Source organism: Rhineura floridana, chromosome 2 (genome assembly GCF_030035675.1).
Source record: "Rhineura floridana isolate rRhiFlo1 chromosome 2, rRhiFlo1.hap2, whole genome shotgun sequence".
Classification (NCBI taxonomy): domain Eukaryota; kingdom Metazoa; phylum Chordata; class Lepidosauria; order Squamata; family Rhineuridae; genus Rhineura; species Rhineura floridana.
The window spans coordinates 240037695-240065506 of record NC_084481.1 but is presented as its reverse complement, the minus strand read 5'-3'; the positions used below and the strand labels follow the sequence as shown (position 1 = coordinate 240065506).

General features: G+C 44.3%; 1 protein-coding gene across 1 annotated transcript in view; it reads right to left on the bottom strand.

The window, feature by feature from the left end:
* Nucleotides 1-18978: 18978 nt before the first annotated feature.
* LOC133378467 (cytochrome P450 2H1-like) overlaps nt 18979-27812 on the bottom strand; it is a 44931-nt gene continuing 36097 nt past the window's right edge. Inside the window, exons 6-9 of the mRNA XM_061613328.1 lie at nt 25215-25356; nt 21828-22015; nt 19531-19672; nt 18979-19181 (exon numbers count right to left, since the gene is read on the bottom strand). Coding sequence (XP_061469312.1) covers nt 19000-19181; nt 19531-19672; nt 21828-22015; nt 25215-25356 — 654 coding nt within the window. The 3' untranslated portion in view covers nt 18979-18999. The remainder of the gene's footprint in view (nt 19182-19530; nt 19673-21827; nt 22016-25214; nt 25357-27812) is intronic.

Here is a 27812-nt window from a genome sequence, read left to right as displayed (position 1 = left end):
GAGTTGGAAAAGGTTCAGAAGAGGGCAACCAGAATGATCAAGGGGATGGAGCGACTCCCTTACGCGGAAAGGTTCCAGCATTTGGGGCTTTTTAGTTTAGAGAAAAGGCGGGTCAGAGGAGACATGATAGAAGTGTATATAGTTATGCATGGCATTGAGAAAGTGGATAGAGAAAAGTTCTTCTCCCTCTCTCATAATACTAGAACTCGTGGACATTCAAAGAAGCTGAATGTTGGAAGATTCAGGACAGACAAAAGGAAGTACTTCTTTACTCAGCACATAGTTAAACTATGGAATTTGCTCCCACAAGATGCAGTAATGGCCACCAGCTTGGACGGCTTTAAAAGAAGATTAGACAAATTCATGGAGGACAGGGCTATCAATGGCTACTAGCCATGATGGCTGTGCTCTGCCACCCTAGCCAGAGGCAGCATGCTTCTGAAAACCAGTTGCCGGAAGCCTCAGGAGGGGAGAGTGTTCTTGCACTCGGGTCCTGCTTGCAGGCTTCCCCCAGGCACCTGGTTGGCCACTGTGAGAACAGGATGCTGGACTAGATGGGCCACTGGCCTGATCCAGCAGGCTCTTCTTATGTTCTTATGTTCTTATGACTGGTGCATTCATTTTTCCAGTAAAGCAAGTTCCCAAATACACTGATTACAACTGTACATTAAGTGACTGTACATTTCCCAGGTGAGCAATTTCCATGTACACAACTAGGACAAGATATAGTCTCGTGAAAAAGAACCTTATGTTAACTGATAAAAAAAATGTCTAATAGCAACATTTTGAGATCAGGACTAATATTTTGACTTATTTTATTAATCTGATGGATGTCCACTACTTCACAACTCCATCCTTTTCTTCTACATCCCTACCAACAGAAGGGTGGAGGAGCATTAGTGATGTATAAGCTTTAAAACTTCTCTGCTTTAAAGGAGATAGTGGTTGCCTGTGTCAGATGTATGACTAACAATCAAGCAATATATAGCAACTAGCCAGTGTCTTGTTTTGCCATGTACTGTATAAGCAAACCATGAAAGATGAATCAGTATGTTATAAATGTTCAGTATTATAAAAATACACACAGAAATAGGAACTAATTTGGTTGGTCCTATTTCTTAGCAGAGTTGTAAAAATACAAGCAGCAGAATAAGAATATAAACCAGCCCCACCTTTCTCTATATAAATAACAGACACAATCCTTTAGGTAAAAGAAAAGGAATGTTTACTCACAAATTCTTCATATTTTTAGAAACATAGGTTCTATCTTAGATGAAAGAAAAATAGTCTCAGTCCATCTTAGTCTTTGGTATGGATGCTCTCAGATAGAGCATCTGTGCCATGCAGCCTCTCTCAATGGTGGATAGATCAGCAATGGAGAATATTCAAAAATCCCCCAGGACAAAGGAGGAGGAAGTCAGGTAACTAAACCCCACCCATTAGGAAGTTACATCATGGTAAACAGGTACATGGGATATTCCCCAAATATCCCTGAAAGTAACTACGCAATATTTGTTTACTCCAACAATAAATACTGAACACCAAACCTTTGGATTAGAATCAAGTTACTCAAAATTCAAACAAATTCAGTTAAAGGCTGTTTAGGTGACTGGTTTGTGATAAAATGTTTACTTTGGTGAATCTGAAACAATTTGCTTTAATATGCACTTTATAGAAATCTGGTCAGCTGAAAAGGTTTATTTATGAAAGCAATGCATTTAATTAGTTTTTGTTTTGTTTTTATCCTGATATTTAATTTTTTTATGCAATGTTTTAGTTCTATGCTTTTAACATTTTCATAGCTTTATAACTGAGAAGCTAAGTCTTTACTTTTCTAGTGAAAGCAAATGCACAATCAATTATTAATTTTTTGCTTAGGGGAAAGCTATCCTTTTAATCTCCTCAGAAACAAGAGGTGTATCTCAAAGCCACACCAGAGAGAAGGAAACAGTTATCCGCCTTTTAGTAGATCTTTTTTGTGGGCAAGATGGGTACTCTGCCATGGAACTACTCTGGGCTACAATGTTGGGTCTGCACAGGCAAGATTCAAGTTTAGCTCTCTTCAAGTTTAGCCTTGAAGCTTATTACGTGGCTTCTGAGAAGTCACCCTCTGGAAGCATAGCAACAAGGATAAGGTAAAATGATTAGGATATAACATAGCATTAGTTTGGAGCAGAGCAGGGCAAATTCAAATATAACAATTGTCTAAAAATCTCATATGTAGCAGAATAACTGCTAGGATTTTTAATATCTGTAGCTTGTATTTTTGAACATTGTCACTACAATACCAAATCAAGGCATGCCATTCAGTCATAGTTTCTGAGTTGTTGTGAGGATCAAAGGGGGTACAGGAATAAAAAGGGGATGCAGGAGATAACCATGCAAGGCAGTCTTTGTCAACCTGATGCATATGCTGACTGGGGATGATGGGAGTTGGTCAAAAACATTTGAGGGGCACAAGTGAAGGCTGATGTAAGCCTTCCTAGGCTCTTAGGAGGAAGGATGGGATAAAAATGTGTGTGTGTGTGTTATGTGCCTTCAAGTCGATTAAGACTTATGGCGACCCTATGAATCAGCGACCTCCAATAGTATTCAACTTCTTACCAGCTACCAAAAGTCTGTTTAAGTTACACAGTTTTTACACAGCATTGAGCAGGGGGTTGGACTCAATGGTCTTAGAGGCCCCTTCCAACTCTACTGTTCTATCCCATAGAAAAACTTATGAGTTTGACAATTGAGGGACCAAGAATGCTTCTCTCTGTGACTTCGTTTTTACTGCACATATAGATGCAACTTTCAGACAGGTACTCTTGCAGACTAGCCATTTTGATGCTAGGGAGAGTGAAGGCAGCTTTGACATGAGCAAGATGGCCACCTTAAATTGTAGCAAGAAAGAAATACACTGGGTTTCCAAAGTACTTGTGTTGAGTAAAGAACAGAACAAACAAAACAAAACTCTGTCTTAAACAGAGTTTAGTGGTACCAGTGTCTGATTTACACAGCATTAATCTCACTTCTTACATAAATGCCTCCAGCAACGTATCTTCAGCCAGCATCTATGCAAACAATGGAGCCCTGGTCTAATGTTTCTCAGGAACAGAACATTTTAATTCTAATTAACAGCTGAGCTTGGAAAAGTTACTTTTTTGAACTACAACTCCCATCAGCCCAATCCAGTGGCCATGCTGGCTGGGGCTGATGGGAGTTGTAGTTCAAAAAAGTAACTTTTCCAAGCTCTGAACAGGATATAAAGAAGAATTATATACATAAGAAGCTGTTTGAAAAACATGAACTATGTATATAAAGTTCACTTGTTTTACCAATACAAAATGTCTGGCAAGGATGGAGGACTGGTGAAGTGCAGGATTACTGGAGGAGAGCTAATGTTGTCCCTATCTTCAAAAAGGGCAAGAAGGAGGAACCGGGGAACTACAGACCAGTCAGCCTAACATCAATCCCTGGAAAAACTCTGAAACAGATTATAAAGCAGTCAATCTGTAAGCACCTTGAAAGCAATGCAGTGATTACTAGGAGCCAACATGGATTTATCAAGAACAAATCCTGCCAAACTAATCTCATCTCATTTTTTGATCGGGTAACCTCCCTTGTAGACTGTGGGAATGCTGTGGACATAATATATCTCGACTTCAGCAAAGTTTTTGACAAAGTACACCATGACACTCTGATTAAAGCTAGCTAAATGTGGGCTGGATGGAACAACTATCAGATGGATCCACAGTTGGCTCCAGAATCGTACTCCAAGAGTGCTTATCAATGGGTCCTTCTCAAACTGGGCGGAAGTAACAAGTAGGGTACCGCAGGGCTTGGTCTTGGGCCCAGTGCTCTTTAACATTTTTATTAACGACTTGGATGAGGAGGTACAGAGCATGCTTATCAAATTTGCAGATGATACAATGTTGGGTGGCATAGCTAATACTGTGGAAGACAGAAACAAAATTCAAAAGGACCTTGATAGGCTGGAGCATTGGGCTGAAAACAACAGAATGACATTCAACAGGGATAAATGCAAAGTTCTACACCTAGGAAAAAGAAACCAAATGCACAGTTATAAAATGGGGGATACTTGGCTCAGCAGTGCAACATGTGAGAAGGATCTTGGAATTGTCATTGATCACAAGCTGAATATGAGCCAACAGTGTGATGTGGCTGCAAAAAAGTCAAATGGTATATTAGGCTACATTAACAGAAGTATAGTTTCCAAATCGCGTAAAGTACTAGTTCCCCTCTATTCAGCACTGGTTAAGCCTCATCTTGAGTACTGTGTCCAGTTCTGGTCTCCGCATTTCAAGAAGGATGCAGACAAACTGGAACGGGTTCAGAGGAGGGCAACAAAGATGATCAGGGGACTGGAAACCAAGCCCTATGAAGAGAGACTGAAAGTACTGGGCATGTTTGCCTGGAGAAGAGAAGACTGAGGGGAGATATGAGAGCACTCTTCAAGTACATGAAAGGTTGTCACACAGAGGAGGGCCAGAATCTCTTCTCGATCGTCCCAGAGTACAGGACACGAAATAATGGGCTCAAGTTGCAGGAAGCCAGATTTCGACTGGACATCAGGAAAAACGTCCTAACTGTTAGAGCCATACGACAGTGGAATCAATCACCTAGAGAGGTAGTGGGCTCTCCGACACTGGAGGCATTCAAGAGGCAGCTGGACAGCCATCTGTCGGGAATGCTTTGATTTGGATTCCTGCATTGAGCAGGGGGTTGGACTTGATGGCCTTGTAAGCCCCTCCCAACTCTACTATTTTATGATTCTATGATATAATTTCTACATCAGATTAATTAAGTCCATCTTTGAATAAATAATACAAAACAAATAAAACAACGCTGTGCTTTTGAATTTTATGCAGTTGTACACAGTGCGAAATGGGTACAATCTTAGCACATTGATCAGCAGAACATGCACGCACATACACACACAAGGTACAAAGGGGCAAAGGGAGGAAAGGGCTCCATGTGGACCAACTTTCTGGATGCTTTCTTGTTTTGCACTTGTGGAGAAAGCTAAAGTTTTGACCTGAGTTAAAAGGAATACAACCAGATATTCTGTGCTGGTTTTTCCGGTGCTGCAAGAAGTCAAACAAATCCGCAGCATGCAGGATCAATCCCAACATGGAAGAAATGTGTGAATTAGCAGGAAGTCCGGTACTAAATTTGAATTTTGATAAATTCCTCCCCATCTGCAGCATACAAAGTTTTGGTAGTTTGGCAGTTTTTGTGCCCACTACAATAATATTATCTATAATAATAAATCCACAGATAATACTGTCTATAATAATATCTATCTATATGATTTAATAGTGGATAGCACTTCTGCTACCCGCTATAGATAGATATAGACATAGAGATGGATAGATAGATAAGGTTAGGGATTCAAAGAGCTTAATTAGTCTTAATTAGGTCTTTTTAGTCTTCATTAGTATGAACTAGATACAGATAGATTGATATACAGACAGGCATAGGGAGATGTCTAAGGGCTTCAACCGGCTTATTTAGTCTTATTTATTTAACTTGTATACCGCCCCATAGCCAAAGCTCTCTGGGCGGTTTACAGCAAGTAAAAACATTAAAACAAATATACAATTTAAAAACACATATTTTAAAAACAATTTAAAATACAATTTAAAATTTAAAACAATTTAAAACACATGCTAAAATGCCTGGGAGAAGAGGAAAGTCTTAATAATGCCTGACTAGTCTTCATTAGTCTGAATGATGCTTAATTAGTTATTAATTAGTGTTCATTAGGCATCATTAAGGGTTAGGGTTAGAATCATAGAATCATAGAGTTGGAAGGGGCCTTGTAGGCCATCGAGTCCAACCCCCTGCTCACAGCAGGAAATCCACAACTAGAGCATCTCCCGCAGATAGCTGTCCAGCCTCTGCTTCAAGACATCCAGCGAAGGGGATCCCACCACCTCCCTAGGCAGTCGGTTCCATTGCCGAACTGCCCTTACTGTCAAGAAGTTCCTTCTAATGTCCAATCTGAATCTACGCTCCTGCAACTTAAAACCATTAGACCTAGTCCTACCCTCTGGGGCAGCAGTGAACAAATCTGTACCCTCCTCTATGTGACAGCCCTTCAGGTACTTAAAGAGTGCAATCATGTCACCCTTCAGCCTTCTCTTCACCAGACTGAACATGCCAAGTTCCTTCAACCTTTCCTCATAAGACTTGTTCTCCATACCAGCTATCATCCTCGTCGCCCTCTTCTGAACCCACTCCAACTTGTCTATATCTTTCTTAAAAAGTTAGAAGTTTAAGTCTTTTTCTATGGGCTTCTGAAACTCACTAATCCCTTTGACTTCCCTTTCTACTTTAACTGACCACTTCTCCATATAGTACTAAAGCTACATTTTGTCATTTCCATCCCCCCCTGACCACCCAAGACCTCACTGATTGTTGGAAGCACCTCAGAAGAAGCCATCCCCAGTTGTTTTGATCCGGCCTTTGGTTCGATCCCACTGTCACTCTCTTCCGATCCTCTGCGTCACTCTTGGACCTTTTCGCATCTGCAGTTGCTCCCTCAAGAACAAAATAGAACAAGTATGCCCACCTTCCATTCTTACTGCAAACCAATATGACATCCCTGAGTCTCTCCAGATCTGGATGTGGTCCTCCGGTTCCAGAACACTGGAGTTGTGGCCCCCATGAGGCCAGAGACTGGATGAAGAAAGGGGCTCTAATGGCAACCCTTCTCTTTACAGTGCTGTCCTTGTATGAGCTAAATTGTTATTTTAAGAGCATCCTGGAGGAAGAACACTTCATTACAAAGAGGCGGCTCATCCTCAGGGAAATGGAGGAATCACTTATTGTTCTCTCTCTCTCTCTTGCTGTTTTCTCAATTAACTGTATTGTTGTTTGACATAACAGCAATTATTTAATAAGACATATGTATATTGACCTTGGTAGCCGGTTCATTTCCAGGCCCAATTCAAGGTCTAGAAATGTGGCCATTATTTTTAAATAATTGTTGACTAGCTACCTGCTGTTTTTGATTACAATGAAAATTTAGGGTTAGGGGAATTTAATACTCAGGCAAATATAAAGATCTCTTCATATTGTTTCCTGATCATTTTCTTTGAACTGCCATATTTGCAGAAGGATCCAGAAACAAAAATCAATCCCAAACATTGTACTTTTGTGCTCATCAGATGTGTGTGTACTTCTTATTGACTCCTCCAGTTTCTGCTGCTCTGGTCTGGAAAACACATTGTGCAGCTTCTGCAGTATGTGTGTAATTTCTTGCAGGTTCTTACGGGCCAAAAACGAAATGAATTTGCAAAGATTCCATGAATAACTTGTGAACTTTTTTTCATAAAGAAAACATAACATTAAATATAACACAGTTTTATATGGTTCTCAGCTTCCAAATACTTAAAAAATCCTTGTCCACATGTCCTTTCTTTTTTTGGCAAAATATCTTTGCAATCAACTGAAAAGTTCTTTTTCTTAATCTTCAGGACATGAATCGGTCTAACCTGCTGCTCAGGCCCGGAAAGTCCACAGATGCAGCAAGGCCCTTAATCAAGGGGTTAAAGACCAGCTAAATAATAGCTTCCCTAACAGCCATACCCAGGACCAACTTTTCTGCTCCACACTCGCTTTCTTCTTCAAACAGGGTTTTTCTGCTACGAAGCCCCACCCACCAGACTGAACCAACTAAAACAAGGTTGTGGGGGTTACATGTGCATCTATCCTCTAAGCGCTGCTGCTGTGCAAACGGCGACAGCCTAAGCATCCTGTTGCTCCTGCAGCTGCACCAATAAAGGGAAAACATTGGTCACAAGAGGAAGCGAAGGAGCTGCTTATTTGGAGACACAGCTCTGCAGCCTCTATATTTATGGGTAGCTACAGCTGGTACAGCACAGTGGGGAGGAGAGCCTGGCTGGGAGTCCAGAGTCTGTGAGTTCAAATCCCGCAAGCGGCAGAGTCCCAAGGAGCTCAGTTGCCCCCCAGCTGGCAGTTGCGGACAAAGAAGGGGCTGGCTTGTGCAGCTGTGGCAAGCTGAGCAGGCCTGAGCCAGCTAGGGAGGAGAGGACTAGCCTCAGAAGGAGGCAATGGTAACCCTCCTTTGAATACCGCTTACCATGAAAACCTTATTCATAGGGTAGCCATAAGTCAGGATCGACTTGAAGGCAGTTCATCCATCTACTGAAGATGCTAATTGGCATTGTTTCTGTCCTCAGGGGTATTAGCTATCTTTCCCGATTCTGCAGATTTGATAAGCATTCCCTGCACCTCCTCATCCAGGTCATTAAAAAAATGTGGAATTCCAGTATTTTACCAACCATCTCAATTTTGTGTGATCCTACCTTCTTGTCATTAATAGATGAAAACAAGGCATAATATTGTTACGGTACAATATTTAAACTGTCCACTAGTGCAAAGGACTAACAGCTGCTTACAACAGCTTTACCATTTTCTTTTCCATACAGTTGACCAGATGTCTACTGATATTACATTGAAAAAGAGGAATGTAGCAGAAATGGGAGTGAGTATCTGAGAACATAAGAAGAGCCTGCTGGATCAGGCCAGTGGCCCATCTAGTCCAGCATCCTGTTCTCACAGTGGCCAACCAGGTGCCCGGGGGAAGCCCACAAGCAGGACCCGAGTGCAAGAACACTCTCCCCATCTGAGGCTTCCGGCAACTGGTTTTCAGAAACATACTGCGTCTGACTAGGTTGGCACAGCACAGCCATCATGGCTAGTAGCCATTGATAGCCCTGTCCTCCATGAATTTGTCTAATCTTCTTTTAAAGCCATCCAAGCTGGTGGCCATTTCTGCGTCTTGTGGGAGCAAATTCCATAGTTTAACTATGCGCTGAGTAAAGAAGTACTTCCTTCTGTCTGTCCTGAATCTTCCAACATTCAGCTTCTTTGAATGTCCACGAGTTCTAGTATTGTGAGAGAGGGAGAAAAACTTTTCTTTATTCACTTTCTCAATGCCATGCATAATTTTATACACTTCTATCATGTCTCCTCTGACCCGCCTTTTCTCTAAACTAAAAAGCCCCAAATGCTGCAGACTTTCCTCATAAGAGAGTCGCTCCATCCCCTTGATCATTCTGGTTGCCCTCTTCTGAACCTTTTCCAACTCTATCATATCCTTTTTGAGATGAGGCGACCAGAACTGATGATATCGACTGTTTTATTTTCAATACCTTTCCTAATTATCCCTAGCATGGAATTTGCCTTTTTCACAGCTGCCACACACTGGGTCGACATTTTCATCGTGTTGTCCACTACAACCCTGAGGTCTCTGTCCTGGTTGGTCACCGCCAGTTCAGACCCCATGAGCTTATATGTGAAATGAAGATTTTTTGCTCCAATATGCATATTATGGAATAGTCTTCTCGACGAGGTGTGCCTGGCGCCTACACTTCTATCCTTTCGGCGCCAGGTTAAAACCTTTTTATTTTCCCTGGCATTTTAATATATTGTATTACTGTTAATATATACCAGGCTGTTAAATGCTTAAAATGTATGTTTTTAGTGTCCTATCGTTATTTTATTGTATTTATTGTATTGTATTTACTCTATGCTGTGCACCGCCCAGAGAGCCTCTGGCTTTGGGCAGTATAAAAATCGAATAAAATAAAATAAATAAAAAATAAATAAAATAAATGTTAAATTTGGAGGGATGAGATCTGTATAAATTTGTATATTGGAAGTAAGAACATAAGAACATAAGAAGAGCCTGCTGGATCAGGTCAGTGGCCCATCTAGTCCAGCATCCTGTTCTCACAGTGGCCAACCAGGTGCCTGGGGGAAGCCCACAAGTAGGACCCGAGTGCAAGAACACTCTCCCCTCCTGAGGCTTCCGGCAACTGGTTTTCAGAAGCATGCTGCCTCTGAATAGGCTGGCAGAGCACAGCCATCACGGCTAGTAGCCATTGATAGCCCTGTCCTCCATGAATTTGTCTAATCTTCTTTTAAAGCCGTCCAAGCTGGTGGCCATTACCGCATCTTGTGGGAGCAAATTCCATAGTTTAACTATGCGCTGAGTAAAGAAGTACTTCCTTTTGTCTGTCCTGAATCTTCCAACATTCAGCTTCTTTGAATGTCCACAAGTTCTAGTATTATGAGAGAGGGAGAAGAACTTTTCTCTATCCACTTTCTCAATGCCATGCATAATTTTATACACTTCTATCATGTCTCCTCTGACCTGCCTTTTCTCTAAACTAAAAAGCCCCAAATGCTGCAACCTTTCCTCGTAAGGGAGTCGCTCCATCCCCTTGATCATTCTGGTTGCCCTCTTCTGAACCTTTTCCAACTCTAGAATATCCTTTTTGAGATGAGGCGACCAGAACTGTACACAGTATTCCAAATGCACCATAGATTTATACAACGGCATTATGATATCGGCTGTTTTATTTTCAATACCTTTCCTAATTATCGCTAGCATGGAATTTGCCTTTTTCACAGCTGCCGCACACTGGGTCGACATTTTCATCATGCTGTCCACTACAACCCCGAGGTCTCTCTCCTGGTCGGTCACCGCCAGTTCAGACCCCATGAGCGTATATGTGAAATTAAGATTTTTTGCTCCAATATGCATAATTTTACACTTGTTTATATTGAATTGCATTTGCCATTTTTCCGCCCATTCACTCAGTTTGAAGAGGTCTTTTTGGAGCTCTTCGTAATCTGTTTTAACAACCCTGAACAATTTAGTATCGTCAGCAAACTTGGCCACTTCACTGCTCACTCCTAACTCTAGGTCATTAACGAACAAGTTAAAAAGTACAGGTCCCAATACCAATCCTTGAGGGACTCCACTTTCTACAGTTCTCCATTGGGAGAACTGTCCATTTATTCCTACTTTCTGCTTTCTGCTTTTTAACCAATTCCTATCCACAAGAGGACCTCTCCTCTTATTCCATGACTGCTAAGCTTCCTCAAAAGTCTTTGGTGAGGTACCTTGTCAAAAGCTTTTTGAAAGTCTAAGAACACTATGTCCACTGGATCACCTCTATCTATATGCTTGTTGATACTCTCAAAGAATTCTAATAGGTTACTGAGACAAGACTTTCCCTTGCAGAAGCCATGCTGGCTCTGCTTCAGCAAGGCTTGTTCTTCTATGTGCTTAGTTAATCTAGCTTTAATAATACTTTCTACCAGTTTTCCAGGGACAGAGGTTAAGCTAACTGGCCTGAAATTTCCGGGATCCCCCCTGGATCCCTTTTTGAAGATTGGCGTTACATTTGCCACTTTCCAGTCCTCAGGCACGGAGGAGGACCTGAGGGACAAGTTACATATTTTAGTTAGCAGATCAGCAATTCCACATTTGAGTTCTTTGAGAACTCTTGGGTGAATGCTATCCGGGCCCGGTGATTTGTCAGTTTTTATATTGTCTATTAAGCCTAGAACTTCCTCTCTCGTTACCACTATTTGTCTCAGTTCCTCAGAATCCATTCCTGCAAATGTTAGTTCAGGTTCAGGGATCTGCCCTATATCTTCCACTGTGAAGACAGATGCAAAGAATTCATTTAGCTTCTCTGCAATCTCCTTATCATTCTTTAGTACACCTTTGATTCCCTTATCATCCAAGGGTCCAATCGCCTCCCTAGATGGTCTCCTGCTTTGAATGTATTTATAGAATTTCTTCTTGTTGGTTTTTATGTTCATAGTAATGTGCTCCTCAAATTCTTTTTCAGCATCCCTTGTTGTCTTCTTGCATTTCTTTTGCCAGAGTTTGTGTTCCTTTTTATTTTCTTTATTCAGACAAGACTTCCATTTTCTGAAGGAAGACTTTTTGCCTCTGAGCGCTTCCTTGACTTTGCTCGTTAACCATGCTGGCATCTTCTTGGCCCTGGTGGTACCTTTTCTGATCTGCGGTATGCACTCCAGTTGCACTTCTAATATAGTGTTTTTAAACAATTTCCAAGCATTTTCGAGTGATGTCACCCTCTGGACTTTGTTTTTCCGCTTTCTTTTTACCAATCCCCTCATTTTTGTGAAGTTTCCTCCTTTGAAGTTAAATGTGACCATGTTGGATTTTCTTGGCAATTGGCCATTTACATGTATGTTTAATTTAATAGCACTATGGTCTCTGCTCCCAATCGGTTCAACAACACTTACATCTTGCACCAGGTCCCGGTCCCCACTGAGGATTAAGTCCCGGGTTGCCGTCCCTCTGGTCGGTTCCATGACCAACTGGTCTAGGGAATAGTCATTTAGAATATCTAGAAATTTTGCTTCTTTGTTGTGACTGGAACACATATACAGCCAGTCTATGTCCGGGTAGTTGAAGTCACCCATTACTACCACATTTCCTAGTTTGGATGCTTCCTCAATTTCATATCTCATCTCCAGGTCTCCCTGAGCATGTTGATCAGGGGGACGATAGATCGTTCCCAGTATTAAATGCCTCCTGGGGCATGGTATCACCACCCACAACGATTCTGTGGAGGAGTCTGCCTCTTTGGGGGTTTCAAGCTTGCTGGATTCAATGCCTTCTTTCACGTATAGATTGACACCGCCACCAATACGTCCTTCCCTGTCTTTCCGATATAGTTTATATCCAGGGATAACCGTATCCCACTGGTTTTCTCCATTCCACCAGGTCTCGGTTATGCTCACTATATCAATGCTCTCCTCTAAGACCAAGCACTCCAGTTCTCCCATCTTGGTTCGGAGGCTCCTAGCATTAGCGTACAGGCACTTGTAAGCAGTGTCTCTCTTCAAGTGTCTTTGGCACTTTTCATTTGGCCTGTGGTAATTTGGCCCTTTTGAATTGATATCCTGTGCCCCTGCTCTCACAATGCCTACTTCTAGGCCTACCCCTTTTAAAATCTCCTCATTTCTTTGGTCTTTATCCCAGGGGGGAGGTTTATTCTGAACCGGACCTTCCTCAGCTCCTGTCGGGTTTCCCCCCTCAGTCAGTTTAAAAGCTGCTCTGCCACTTTTTTAATTTTAAGTGCCAGCAGTCTGGTTCCATTCTGGTTCAAGTGGAGCCCATCCCTTTTGTACAGCCCTGGCTTCTCCCAAAATGTTCCCCAGTGCCTAACAAATCCAAACCCCTCCTCCTGACACCATCTTCTCATCCATGCATTGAGACTACAGAGCTGTGGCTGTCTGGCTGGTCCTGCGCGTGGAACCGGTAGCATTTCAGAGAAAGCCACCTTGGAGTTCCTGGCTTTCAGCATCCTACCTAGCAACCTAAATTTTGCTTCCAGGACCTCACGGCTGCATTTCCCCATGTCGTTGGTGCCAACGTGCACCACGGCCACTGACTCCTCCCCAGCACTGTCTACCAAACTATCTAAGCGACGGGCGATATCCGCAACCTTCGCACCAGGCAGGCAAATCACCTTGCGGTCTACACACCCATCACACACCCCACTGTCTATATTCCTAATGATCGAATCATTATTGTCTATTCCCTGGTACTGTCTCTGATTTCAATCCATAGTCCTTCTGGTTCTCTGTCAACTAAGTTTAAAGCCTCAAATCTCTTCCTTATTTGATCTTTATATTCTTCTGGGATGTTATTGCATTTTGGCATTATGATCGCTTTGTTGTTCTTTACTCATTCTGTTTCCTGACTCCTAACTGAGCAGAGCAGAGGGAGCTGTCTCAGCTGGTCCACGGGACAGGGGATACAAGCAAGCCAGCTTTCAGAGAGTGAGCGAATAGAGTGAGCAAACAGGGAGAGCAAAAGGAGTTTGACAAAGGAGCTGTGGTGAGGAAAAGAAAAAGGCCAAGAGGGCTGTGAAGCTGTGTGTTCTGAAGGGCTCTATTGCAGCTTGAGTAGAAGGGGTGTGGCTGATAGCTATTGGCTGAAGGGGAGTGGCCTGAAAACTGCTGAAGGCAACAAGCAGCAGCTGTGTGTGCTGGGACTTTCATTCTGTTTCCTGACTCCTTACTGAGCAGAGCAGATATAACTTGTTCAAAAAGAACAGAAGGAATAAAAAGGGAGATGGAGTTGCGCTATATGTTAAAAATATATATCCCTGCACAGAAATACAGGAAGATGAGCTTGGTACTCCACTGAGAGTATCTGGATTAAAAATAATGGGGCAAGTAATAAAAGGAATGTGGTGCTTGGAGTCTACTACCGACCACCCAATCAAGGAGAAGACAAGAATGTAACTTTTGAAAAGCAAATTGCCAATGTTTCGAGGAGGCATGATGTAGTAGCAATGGGGGACTTCAATTATCCTGATATCTGTTGGGAGACAAACTCTGCCAAACACGGCCCCTCCAAGAAATTTCTGACTTGTGTTGGAGAAAGTGGAGGAAGCAACCGGAGGATCAGCTATCCTGGACTTGATTCTAACCAATAGAGATGATTTGGTGGATGAAGTGGCAGTTACGGGAACTCTGGGGGAAAGTGACCACACCATATGTGAATTCTTGATTTTAACAGAAGCAAAAGCTGAGAGTAGCGATACGCGCACCCTGGACTTCAGAAAAGCTGATTTTAATAAACTCAGAACATTTTAAGTAAGGTGCAAACCACCCTAATGAGAAAAGGAGTCCAAGATGGGTGGGAGTTTCTAAAAAAGGAAATTCTAAAAGCGCAATGGCAAGCAATTCCAACAATGTGGCTTCACAAAAAGCTTAGAGATGGCCTGAAACCAAACAAGGAGACATACAGGAAGTAGAAAGAAGGCCAGGCCACAAAGGAAGAGTACAGGCAGGTGTCTCGGAATTTCAGGGATGGTGTAAGGAAGGCTAACCTGACAATGAGCTGAGGTTAGCGAGAGATGTTAAAAGCAACAAAAAAACTTCCTTCAGGTACATGCAAAGTAAAAGACAGAAAAGAAATGGTGGCACAGCTACTCAGTGAGGATGGCAAAATGATAACAGATGACAAAGAAAAGGCAGAAGTTCTCAGTTCCTACTTTGGCTCAGTCATAGACCCAAAATAAGGTCTATGACCCTCCAGGAGACGTGAAGTGGAAGGGGCAGCATTGGAGCTCAAGATTGATAGACAAACGGTCAAGGAATACCTAATCACTTTGAATGAGTTCAAATTGGTAGGGTCCGATAAACTGCATCCTAGAGTATTGAAGGAACTGTCTGAAGAACTCTCAGAACCATTGTCTATTATCTTTGTGAAACCGTGGAGGACTGGTAAATTGCCGGAGGATTACTGGAGGAGAGCTAATGCTGTCCCTATCTTCAAAAAGGGCAAAAAGGAGGAACTGGGGAACTACAGACCAGTCAGCCCAACATCAATCCCTGGAAAAACTCTGGAGCAGATTATAAAGCAGTCAATCTGTAAGCACCTTGAAAACAATGCAGTGATTACTAGAAGCCAACATAGATTTATGAAGAAAAATCCTGCCCAACTAATCTTATCTTGTTTTTTGATCAGGTAACCTCCCTTGTAGACTGTGGGAATGCTGTGGACATAATATATCTCGACTTCAGCAAAGCTTTTAACAAAGTGCCCCATGATATTCTGATTAGCAAGCTAGCTAAATGTGGGCTGGATGAAACAAGTATCAGGTGGATCCACAGTTGGCTCCAGAATCGTACTCCAAGAGTGCTTATCAATGGGTCCTTCTCAAACTGGGCGGAAGTAACAAGTGGGGTACCACAGGGATTGGTCCTGGGCCCAGTGCTCTTCAACATTTTTATTAACGACTTGGATGAGGAGGTACAGAGCATGCTTATCAAATTTCCAGATGATACAAAATTGGGGGGCACAGCTAATACCGTGGAAGACAGAAACAAAATTCAAAAGGACCTTGATAGGCTGGAGCATTGGGCTGAAAACAACAGAATGGAATGCAACAGGGATAAATGCAAAGTTCTACACCTAGGAAAAAGAAACCAAATGCACAGTTATAAAATGGGGGATACTTGGAATTGTCATTGATCACAAGCTGAATATGAGCAAACAATGTGATGTGTCTGCAAAGAAGGCAAATGCTATTTTAGGCTGTATTGCTAGAAGTATAGTTTCCAAATCGCATGAAGTATTACTTCCCCTCTATTCAGCACTGGTTAGGCCTCATCTTGAATACTGCGTCCAGTTCTGGTCTCTGCATTTCAAGGAGGATGCAGACAAACTGGAACAGGTTCAGCGGAGGACAACAAGGATGATCAGGGGACTGGAAACCAAGCCCTATGAGGAGAGACTGAAAGAACTGGGCATGTTTAGCCTGGAGAAGAGAAGACTGAGGAGAGATATGAGAGCATTTTTCAAGTACATGAAAGGTTGTCACACAGAGGAGACCCGGAATCTCTTCTCGATCATCCCAGAGTGCAGGACACAGAATAATGGGCTCAAGTTGTAGGTAGCCAGATTTTGACTGAACATCAGGAAAAACGTCCTAACTGTTAGAGCCATACGACAGTGGAATCAATCACCTAGAGAGGTAGTGGGCTCTCCATCACTGGAGGCATTCAAGAGGCAGCTGGACAGCCATCTGTCGGGAATGCTTTGATTTGGATTCCTACATTGAGCAGGGGGTTGGACTTGATGGCCTTATAGGCCCCTTCCAACTCTACTATTCTATGATTCTATGACAGGCATTTCCTCTTCCTGCCTGCAAATTCCCTCTCTTTCCTCCAACAGCATTGCAAGACAAGCACGTGGTTGGAAACCCTCCATTTACTCCATTTCTGAGATGGAGCCCTATTATTCTATACGTTTCCAAGTTTCCACCTGCAACACAATGAATCAACCACAAGACAGTGTTAACTGAGCAATACTTTGCTTTGCCCGGGATAAAAAAAATCAGAACAACTTCTCTCTATTCTGCATTGGAGTCCAGTTTTAAAGATGACAGAAAAAAGTAGTCACTGAAGGCAGAAAAATGGTGCCCGCCTGCTCCAACACGCAGCTTAAAGCCAGCCCCTCTTTCCTGTTTATCTTGGGCAAGGCCAGCTCTAAAGCAAGAAGGTTTAATTAACCTCAATGAAAACTAATGTTTTGATTATTCTGTGGACTACCTAGGGAAGTGGTAGGCTCTCCAACACTTGAGGCATTCAAGAGGCAGCTGGACAGCCATCTGTCGGGAATGCTTTGATTTGGATTCCTGCATTGAGCCAGGGGGTTGGACTTGACGGCCTTATAGGCCCCTTCCAACTCTACTACTCTATGATTCTATGATTTTCGATATTACCAGTTGATGATCTGTACCGTAGTCTGCTCCTGGCCTTGTTTTTGCAGAAAGTATGGAACTTCTCCATCTTCTGATACCAATTATATAATCAATTTGATTCCTATATTGACCATTTGAGAGCCAGTGTGGCGTAGTGGTTAAAGTGCTGGACCAGGGAGACCAGGGCTCGAATCCCTACACAGCCATGAAGTTCAATGTGTGACCTTGGGCCAGTCACTGCCTCTCAGCCTCAGAGGAAGGTAATGGTAAATCCCCTCTAAATACCACTTACCATGAAAACCCTATTCATAGGGCCACCATAAGTCGGGATCGACTTGAAGGCAGGCCATTTACATTTTATTGACCATTTGATGATGTCCACGTGTACAGTCCTCTTTTTGGTTGCTCAAAAAATGTGTTTGCAAGAAGCAAATTATTAGCTTCACAGAATTCAATAAGTCTTTCTCCTGCTTCATTTCTATCTCCTAAGTCTCATTTTTCCATAATGTCTAGTTCTTCTCTGATCCCTGCTTTTGCATTCCAGTCCCCTATATCAGCACATCTTGTTTTGGTGTGTGATCAATTTCTTCCTGTACTTCTGCATAAAAACTTTCTAATTCCTCCTCTTCTGCATTTGAAGTTGGAGCATAGACTTGGATGATGGTTATATTAATAAGTTTCCCATTAAATGTCCTGGTCCCAAGCTGTACACGGCTTTGTACACCAAAACGAGAACCTTGAACTTAGTCCAGTAGCTAATAGGTAGCCAGTGCATTTCTTTCAGCAGATTTTATTTTTATATAGTCCACACACAATCTAGCTCTATCGCATATTTTTTGCCCCTGAAAAGCTATGCTTCTTGAAAAACTGGTTTCATTCCAAAAATAAAAGCTCATCGCAGATTGATTCTGCATTACTCTGCAGTGTGTTCATTTGAAAACAGGTGAGAACTTATATAGGCAATCCTGGCAATGGGGGAAGGAGGGTGCATCCACTTCACATCTGCCCAGTTATGTTGTGGGTGGGCACATACCAAGATTGCAATCTACCACTTCCTTCTTCATTCACCTGGGGTCACATGCAGGGAAGGAAAAGTATAAATAACCTAACTGGGGAGGTGGGGGTTCAAATGCATATCAAGTAACCACACTCACCTTTAGGAATGGCAAGATCTAGAATCAATCTAGACTGAAAGCAGCTTGATGAGGATGAGCATGAATTATTCTGGGTTTGGAAAACTACATTTTTTGTGCTACAAACGGGTTAGTGCACTACATTGCCTAAAAAACACAATTGTGCACAGTTGTGCTTGGAAACAAAACTAAAGACCTGGTCTTCTCAGAAGGCTCAGGCAATAATAAGAAACAGTGATGGTCAAGAGCAATCTCCCTTAGCCATCAAGTCTTGCCTGGCAATGTGGTGTGTTGTGTACTGCTTCCAAAGGAAAGCAGAAAGTTTATTTCCTTGTTGGATTTCATTCACCATGAAAGGTGAATGGGAGGCTGGAAGCAGTGGACACAGGCTGACAGATTCAGTAGACTTGATGGTGAACATGGATTATGTAGAAAATAGTCATTTTAAAATTTGCATGAAAGCTGGGAGTTTTCTGGAGACAAGAATATGTTAAGAGCCGAGCTGCATGCAATGGTGGCAGAGTGGAGTCTTTTCTTTTGGTAAATGTATCTTTATTCATTTTTCCAAGATAAACAGCAAGCAGTTACAAACAAAATGTACAACATAAACGATACATAAGCAATTATCTGGTGTCGTGTTTACATGTGTACAATAAGCCTTTTAAGAAGGCTTCCCTGGGGCAGATTACAATAAAAATATAGCATTACACATTCCTGCTTCAGTGGAAACTGAGCCATGGCCACAGCAGCCCTGCCAGTCGCAACCTCCCCAGCTGTCAGCGTGGGGCAACGCAGAGCTGGTAGGGTTTGGGGGCAACTGTCAGAAATCCTGGTGTTGGCGATGTATCAAGGTCCTCGGGAGCAGTGAGAGGGACCAGGTCAAAGTGCTGCAAAATAGCTGTCAGGACCACAAATACCGTCATGGCCACCAGCTTCTCACCAAGACAAGCCCGCTTGCCTGCAAGGAAAGGGGAGGAAGCGTAAGCTGCCCACAAGGTCCTCGGTGGCAGCTTGCTTAGAAGAGCAGAGACCACATAGGCTGAGATGACAGTGAGGACCAAACATGGGGCAGGGCCGAGGGGGGACGGAGGTCCAGGCCAACTCCAAGGCGGCTTCCACTGTGGCCACCCCGCCTAGCCGTGACTAGCACGCATCCATCTAGAATTTGCTGAAGGCTCTTTGGCTACTTTTCTACTTTGTTTTGCAAAATAAAAACAGAATATTCATTTGAGTTAGGAAAAGGTGCATGACAATGTGTTTTGTTTTAAAATTCATTTCAGCTGTACAACTAGAATACATTTGTTTACCTGTAGAAAAAGGAATGAAGAATTCACTCTTCCTCAGGCCTCCCTTTGCATCCAGAAAATGCCCAGGATCAAATTGCTGTGGGTTGGGGAATTCCCTGCAGTCATACAAGGAGGGCTTCAGAGCAGCAAATATGGTGGTGCCCTAGTTGGAGAACAGAGATAGCAAATCCAGCGCTAAAGAGGCTCTTTCTCCAAGAGAGACACACACAGAGAGACCTCACATACATGCACCCACACACGAACATGCACCCACACACGTCAGTCTCTCTCTCGGTGGCACAGAATAGGTCCACCTCAGGACTTCATATGCTGGCTGCCTTTGCGGGGTTTGGCATCCCAGGGCACTTTTAACACACACGCACTCAAGCAGGCACTACATGAATTGTGGCCATAATTCAGTCAGTTTCTGCTGGCCTGAAGGCAGTTTATCATAGAATCATAGAATTGGAAGGAGCCTATAAGACCATCAAGTCCAACCCTCTGCTCAATGCAGCAATCCAAATTAAAGCATCCCCAACAGATGTCTGTCCAGCTGCCTCTTGAATGTATGGCAAGAAGAAAGCAGCCAGCTGTTCCGGATGGAGCAACATGGTGACGTCGTAGAGGGCACTGGCATTGTTGGTGGGACATCCATGCCTTTGTGAGTGACACAAGCCCTCCTTTTCAACCACCTCATTTGTTTAAAGCAAGGGGAAGCCCCTGCCCAGGCAAGAAATGGGGAAGGAGTCCTCCTCATTTCTTTAGAACCTTTCTTTAAAACTTTTTATAGAGGTTTTCAAGAATCATAGAATCGTAAAGTTGGAAGGGACCTCTAAAGCCATTGAGTCCAACCCCCTGCTCAATGTGGGAATCCAAATTAAAGCATGCTGGACAGGTGGGTGTCCAGCTGCCTCTTGAAGGCCTCCAGTGTTGGAGAGCCCACCGCCTCTCTAGGTCATTGATTCCATTCAGTTGGTTCCAAGAAGGGTTAGAAAAAGGAAGGAGCTGCTTCCCCAATGCATGGTAAGAACATGTGGGGAGGGGGGAGATCCCCTTTTTCCTTCCAAGGCCTGTTCTTACTAAGATGGTATGGGGGGGGACAACAGATGCCTTTTTTCACTTAGGAGAAAGAAAAAGTATCTTGTTCTCCTCCCCCCACTTTCACACCAGGATGTTAAGTGAGGGACTGGTCCCCAGAGGGCATGTTTCCTGGAGAGGGGGTTGCTTTGCTTCCCCCCCCCCACACTCAGGAAGCCCAGTCTCTTGTCTCTGTAATCCAGTTGTGGGGAACCTTTGGTCCTCCAGATGTTGCTGAACTGTAAGTCCCCATCAGGCCCAGCCAGCATGGCCAATGGCCAGGGATGATGGGAGATGTAGTTCAGCAACATCTGGAGGGCCAAAGGTTCTCCACACTTGCTCTAGACACTGTTTTGTTCAGTCTCTGCCAACCAAGGATCTTCCAGAATCATTCTCTGTAGGTCTCCTCCTGATGGCTGCTCCAGGTCTCCTTAATCTTGGTATCTCCTTCCATTTCATAGATCTCACTATCCTGTTGCCCTCATGGCAGCCGAACCCAAACTGGTTTTGCTAATTCCCCCAAATAATTAAGATGTTGATATACGATGCAAAATTACCCGTGCCTTGTAACTGTCTCAAGATAAAAGATCCAAACTATCTAGCCTCTGTGGCCAGATGTGTAACTGGTAGCACAATCTGTCAACAGAGACATGAGCAGGCCTTGTAACAATATAAAAACAGCAAAGCCTGCAGTGAAAAACTAGAAGCTCAAATACCACTACAAGCCCAAGAGAACAGGACTGACTGCCCTAAAACCTAACAAGGCTGGCACTAGGCACAAATATCTAGGGAAAGAATTGTGTAATTCTTCTGGTAGCCACTTGCCTGACTCCGAAGGAGCAGCCCTCTGTAGTCTCATGTGATTCCTTTGCCAAGCACTTTGAGGGGGAAATTCCTTGCACCCACCCCAACCCGGCCTCCCTCCCAGATGCTGCAGACATGCGTCATGAGTCTAGGGCTCCACCTGGGTGCCTGCAGCTGCATGGATGCGATTAATTGACAGGGACAGTCCCGATGCATGTGCTGAGTGTTGCTGAGCGCTTCTGTAGGGGCTATGTAGAAAACACTCCAGGGAGTGCCAGTCTTGAGTGCAGCTGGAGTATGTCTAGACCAACCTTCAAATCCGCTCCCTTCTTTTATAACCAGTATCAGAAATGCCCTGCAGTGTCTGCTAGAGGACATGGACAAAGGAAAACTGCACACAGCTTTCATCATGGCCATTTTACAGGGGCAAGACTGACCTTGGGAATGAGATATTGCCTGAAGCAGGTGTCTCTGGTGACAGCATGTGGCACATTCAGCGGCACAAGAGCCAAACATCGATGGATCTCATGGATCACGGCATCTGTGTAGGGCATCTTACCAAGATCTGCCATGCAAGGCCTTCGTGATTGGCTGATCACGTGGTCAATTTCTTGATGAACTTTCTCTGATGTAAAAATAAAAATGAAGCAACAGTGATATAGTGAGGCCTCCCCCACAAGGACAGGCATGTTGGACTGATCGCTGACGGCTCCCCGTGCAAGGAGCTCCTGCCACTATTGAGATACTACAAAACCTTTTGGTCATCAAATGGGGTAGGGAACCGCAGGGCCAGGGGCCAAATTTGCTCCTCCCCGGCCTCTCTGTCTCATTTTCAGGACTGTCTCCAGGCCACAGACTCTTTGCTAGGCCTGCCCTGTGCCCGCCCAGATTGCTACTGCCTGGCTGGAAAGTCTCCTTAAGCTGGGTGCATGGCTGCTACACACAACACGCAAACACAGCATAAACCTATCTAGGACTCAGGCTGCTGTGGGGTGGCAAACCCGTGTCCCACAGGCCTGATCTGGCCCCTCACATTTTTTTCAAAGAGCATTTGGTGGTGGTGGAGGTGTAATTCTCTTCCCTGAACTGGTCTGTGTCTGTAGCACTCTGTGTGTCTTCATTTATTTATTTATTTATTATACTTGTATACCACCCCATAGCCAAAGCTCTCTGGGCGGTTTACAACAACTAAAAACATTAAAACAAATATACAATTTAAAACACATATTTTAAAAACAATTTAAAACACATATTTTAAAAACAATTTAAAACACATGCTAAAATGCCTGGGAGAAGAGGAAGGGCTTGACCTGGCGCTGAAAAGATAACAGTGTTGGCGCCAGGAGTACCTCATCAGAAAGATCATTCCATAATTTGGGGGCCACCACTGAGAAGGCCCTCTCCCTTGTTGCCAATCTCCGAGCTTCACTTGGAGTAGGCACCCGGAGGAGGTCCTTTGATCTTGAATGTAGTGTATGGGTGGGTTCGTATCGGGAGAGGCGTTCCATCAGGTATTGTGGTTCCAAGCCATGTAAGGCTTTATAGGTCAAAACCAGCACCTTGAATTCAGCTCGGAAACATACAGGCAGCCAATGCAAGTGGGCCAGAATCGGTTTTATATGTTCGGACCATCTGGTCCCTGTTACCAATCTGGCCGCTGCATTTTGCACAAGCTGCAGTTTCTGAACCGTCTTCAAAGGTAGCCCCACATAGAGTGCATTGCAGTAATCTAATTTGGAGGTTACCAGAGCATGGATAACTGAAGCCAGGTTATTCCTGTCGAGATAGGGGCATAGTTGGGTCACCAACCGGAGTTGGTAGAAGCCACTCCATGACACCGAGGCTACCTGAGCCTCAAGTGACAGAGATGGTTCTAGGAGAACCCCCAAGCTACGAACCTGCTCCTTCAGGGGGAGTGCAACCCCATCCAGGACAGGTTGGACATCCACCATCTGGTCAGAAGAACCACCCGCTAACAGCATCTCAGTCTTGTCTGGATTGAGCCTCAGTTTATTAGCCCTCATCCAGTCCATTGTCGCAGCCAGGCATGGGTTCAGCACATTGACAGCCTCACATGAAGAAGATGAAAAGGAGAAATAGAGCTGCGTGTCATCAGCATACTGATGGCAACACACTCCAAAGCTCCGGATGTCTGCACCCAACGGCTTCATGTAGATGTTGAACAGCATGGGGGACAGAACTGACCCCTGCGGAACCCCATACTGGAGAGTCCAGGGTGCCGAGCAATGTTCCCCAGGCACCACCTTCCGGAGGCGACCTGCCAAGTAGGAGCGGAACCACTGCAATGCAGTACCTCCCACTCCCAACTCAGCCAGTCTCCCCAGAAGGATACCATGGTCGATGGTATCGAAAGCCTCTGAGAGATCAAGGAGAATCAACAGAGTCACATTCCCCCAGTCTCTCTCCCGACAAAGGTCATCATACAGGACGACCAAGGCTGTTTCTGTGCCAAATCCAGGCCTGAAACCCGACTGAAATGGATCCAGATAATCGGTCTCATCCAAGAGTGTCTGGAGCTGGCCCGCAACCACTCATTCCAGGACCTTGCCCAGGAATGGAACATTTGCTACCGGCCTATAGTTATTAAGATTTTCTGGGTCCAGGGAGGGTCTCTTCAGGAGTGGTCTCACTACCGCCTCTTTCAGGCGGCCAGGGACCACTCACTCTCGTAGAGAGGCATTAATCACCTCCCTGGCCCAGCCGGCTGTTCCATCCCTGCTAGCTTTTATTAGCCAAGACGGGCAAGGATCCAGCACAGAAGTGGTTGCACGAACCTGTCCAAGCACCTTGTCAACGTCCTCAAGCTGCACCAGCTGAAACTCATCCAAGAAGTCAGGACAAGGCTGTGCTCTGGATACCTCGCTTGATTCACCTGCTATAACACTGGAGTCTAAGTCCTGGCAGATGCTAAAGATTTTATCCTAGAAGTGCCTAGCAAATTCATTACAGCGGGCCTCAGATGGTTCTACCATGTCCCTGGGGCCAGAGTGTAATAGCCCCCAAACAATTCTGAAGAGCTCCGCTGGGTGGCAGATTGATGATTTGATAGTGGCAGCAAAATATTGTTTTTTTGCTGCCCTTACTGTATGTATGTGTGCTGTCTGTCTGTCTGCAAAGGAGTAGAGTGTGTGCATGTATGTACGTAAGAATGTGACCCTGCCACGCAATCCCCAGAGGGACTGCAATGTCTTAAATGTATGAGGAGCACTCTGAATTGGCTGCTTTGAGTGTATGAAACTCTTTGTTTAAAAACAAAAATCAAACAACACATGCACGGTTATTTACAAAACACAGCCCTGCTCCTATAGTAAAGCTATCCGGGTTCTAGGAGTTCACTCACCCAGCAGCCTTGCCATCCTTAGCGTGAAAGGAGAGGTCCATTGGTTCTTCCTCCTTCTGGGGAGTGACTTGCAGTCCCACTAGCAACTCTTTGGGTGTTTTCTTTACCATATTTATTTAATTATGAAAAAAAGATATACCCTGACCACTTTAAAACAATAACTATGTTGCTGCAAATAAACAGCACACACAAGCAGTTCAACACAATCTCTTGCAATCTGACATCATGGGCAGGTTTACTCAGAAGTAATCCCCGCTGAGTCGAACAGAGCTTTTTCGCAGGTACGTTGCCATCCCTCTCAGGCAGCAACCAGTTCTTGTTTCAGTCCCTGCCTCCCCCCCCACTTCCTCTTTTTTTAAGCCTCTCTTGCCTTGAGAAATGTACCTCCACAGCCGCTGCTTTCTTTGAAGCGGGGGGGGGGACCCACTGAGAGGCGAACATGGTGCACTCTTTATGGTCTCACCTTCTACCTCTGGGTGCTTCATGAGAGTCAGGAGGGCATACTTCAGGACAAGGCTGGTTGATTCTGCTCCTGCAATGAAGAGGTCTAATGTGCTCCTCAGCAAACTTTGAAGGTCAAACACTGACTGACTATTCTGTTTCTCCTTAGAAAGGTTTGGGGCAGAAAAGAAACATATAAAACTTGTTTACCCAGACGAAATAACTCCACCTTATGTCATTTGGCATTGGAGAATTCCATCACATTCACATGCACCTCTCAAAGGATTTGGGACTGACTTTTGCCTGTGACCTTTGCAGTCCAGAGGTTAGTTCCACCAAGCCTGGAAAACTCTCCCTGTTGCAATGTATGAGTGACTGGAGGCGACTCTTCTCACCCACTCTTCCACTCTGGCTTCCTCTCCTCAGCACCACTCCCAAAGCTGCTACCACCCCCAACACCCCCTCCTCCCCTTCTGCCTACAACTAGGCTTGTGGAGGGGGGGCACAACAAGAAGCAAAAGGAAGCCCTTTATTTCCCCTCCCTCCCCTGCCATCTCTGCCCAGCAGAAGATGGTAGAAGGGTCTGCTAGTTTTTGCCCTTCTGCTGCCATTTCTCCACCACCATGACAGCAACACAGGCTGTGCTTTCCTGTCATCTGCACCCTGAAGCTATAACAGAGAGGGGATCTGCTGAGCTCATCGCTAGAAGTGGCAAGGCAGACCCATGCTGCTGTTATTATCATTTCAATTTATATTCCACCCTTCCTTCCAAAGGTGCCAAGGGTGGCAAACCCATCAATATCATTTAAAACATTCTAAAAACAGTTTTAAACAATCACATTCTCTCAGACAATGACTTCAGGGTTGCCAGGATCAGTATCTTTAAATGTCTGAGTAAACAAGACTTGTTTAAATTGAATTCCTCCTAAAAATCAGTAATGAGGGAAACAGGTGCACTTTGCCAGGGAGGGCATTCCACAAATAGGGAGCCACCACTGGAAAGGCCCTGTCATGGATCAGTGGGGACCGGGACCTGGTGCAAGATGTAAGTGTTGTTGAACCGATTGGGAGCAGTGACCACAGTGCTATTAAATTAAACATACATGTAACTGGCCAATTGCCAAGAAAATCCAACACGGTCACATTTGACTTCAAAAGAGGAAACTTCACAAAAATGAGGGGATTGGTAAAAAGAAAGCTGAAAAACAAAGTCCAGAGGGTCACATCACTCGAAAATGCTTGGAAGTTGTTTAAAAACACTATATTAGAAGCTCAACTGGAGTGCATACCGCAGATCAGAAAAGGTACCGCCAGGGCCAAGAAGATGCCAGCATGGTTAACGAGCAAAGTCAAGGAAGCTCTTAGAGGCAAAAAGTCTTCCTTCAAAAAATGGAAGTCTTGTCCAAATGAAGAAAATAAAAAAGAACACAAACTCTGGCAAAAGAACTGCAACAAGACAATAAGGGATGCTAAAAAAGAATTTGAGGAGCACATTGCTAAGAACATAAAAACCAACAACAAAAAATTCTATAAATACATTCAAAGCAGGAGACCATCTAGGGAGACAATTGGACCCTTGGATGATAATGGAGTCAAAGGTGTACTAAAGAACGATAAGGAGATTGCAGAGAAGCTATATTCAGAACAGGTTGTACACCTAATTCTCAGGTGCTGGAACCACCTACCCACAGCACTTTTTTCTTATAGTTTATTGGCCCCCATCCAGTCCATCACTGCTACCAGTCGACACCTTCTCACCCTCTGCTGATTCCAATGATATGGAGAGATAGAGTTGCATGTCATCAGCATACTGAGTGGTGGCCAATCAGTTGTCGACACACTTGGATGAAACGGATTACTTAGATCCATACCAATCGGGCTTCAGGACTGGTCACGGAACTGAAACAGCCTTGGTCGCTCTGGTAGATGATATGAGGAGGGCATTAGATAGGGGAGAATTTACCTTCCTTCTCCTCCTCGATCTCTCAGCGGCTTTTGATACTGTCGACCACAGTATCCTTTTATATCGCCTAGAGGGATTGGGAATAGGAGGCACTGTATTACGGTGGTTCCGCTCCTTTCTCTCTGATAGGTACCAACAGGTGGCATTGGGGGAGGAGGTTTCAGACCCTTGGCCTCTCAATTGTGGTGTGCCACAGGGTTCTATCCTCTCTCCCATGCTATTTAACATCTATATGAAGCCGCTGGGGGCAATCATCAGGAGATTTGGGCTGCAGTGTCACCAATATGCGGATGACACTCAGCTCTATCTCTCATTTAAATCTTCACCAGAGTTGGCTGTGGAGACCGTGTCCAAGTGCCTGGAGTCCGTGAGTGGATGGATGGGAAGGAATAGGCTGAAACTGAACCCCGACAAGACCGAGGTACTGCTCGTGGGGGACAAGAGAAGGTTGGGAACCGTTGACCTGAAGTTCAATGGGGTGAGTTTACCCCTAAAGGACCAGGTCCGCAGCCTCGGGGTTGTACTTGATTCCAAGCTGTCCATGGAGGCTCAGATTTCGGCTGTGAGCCGGGCAGCTTGGTACCAACTACACCTTATACGTAGGCTGCAACCCTACCTTCCTGTTCATCAGCTCCCACTGGTAGTACATGCCCTGGT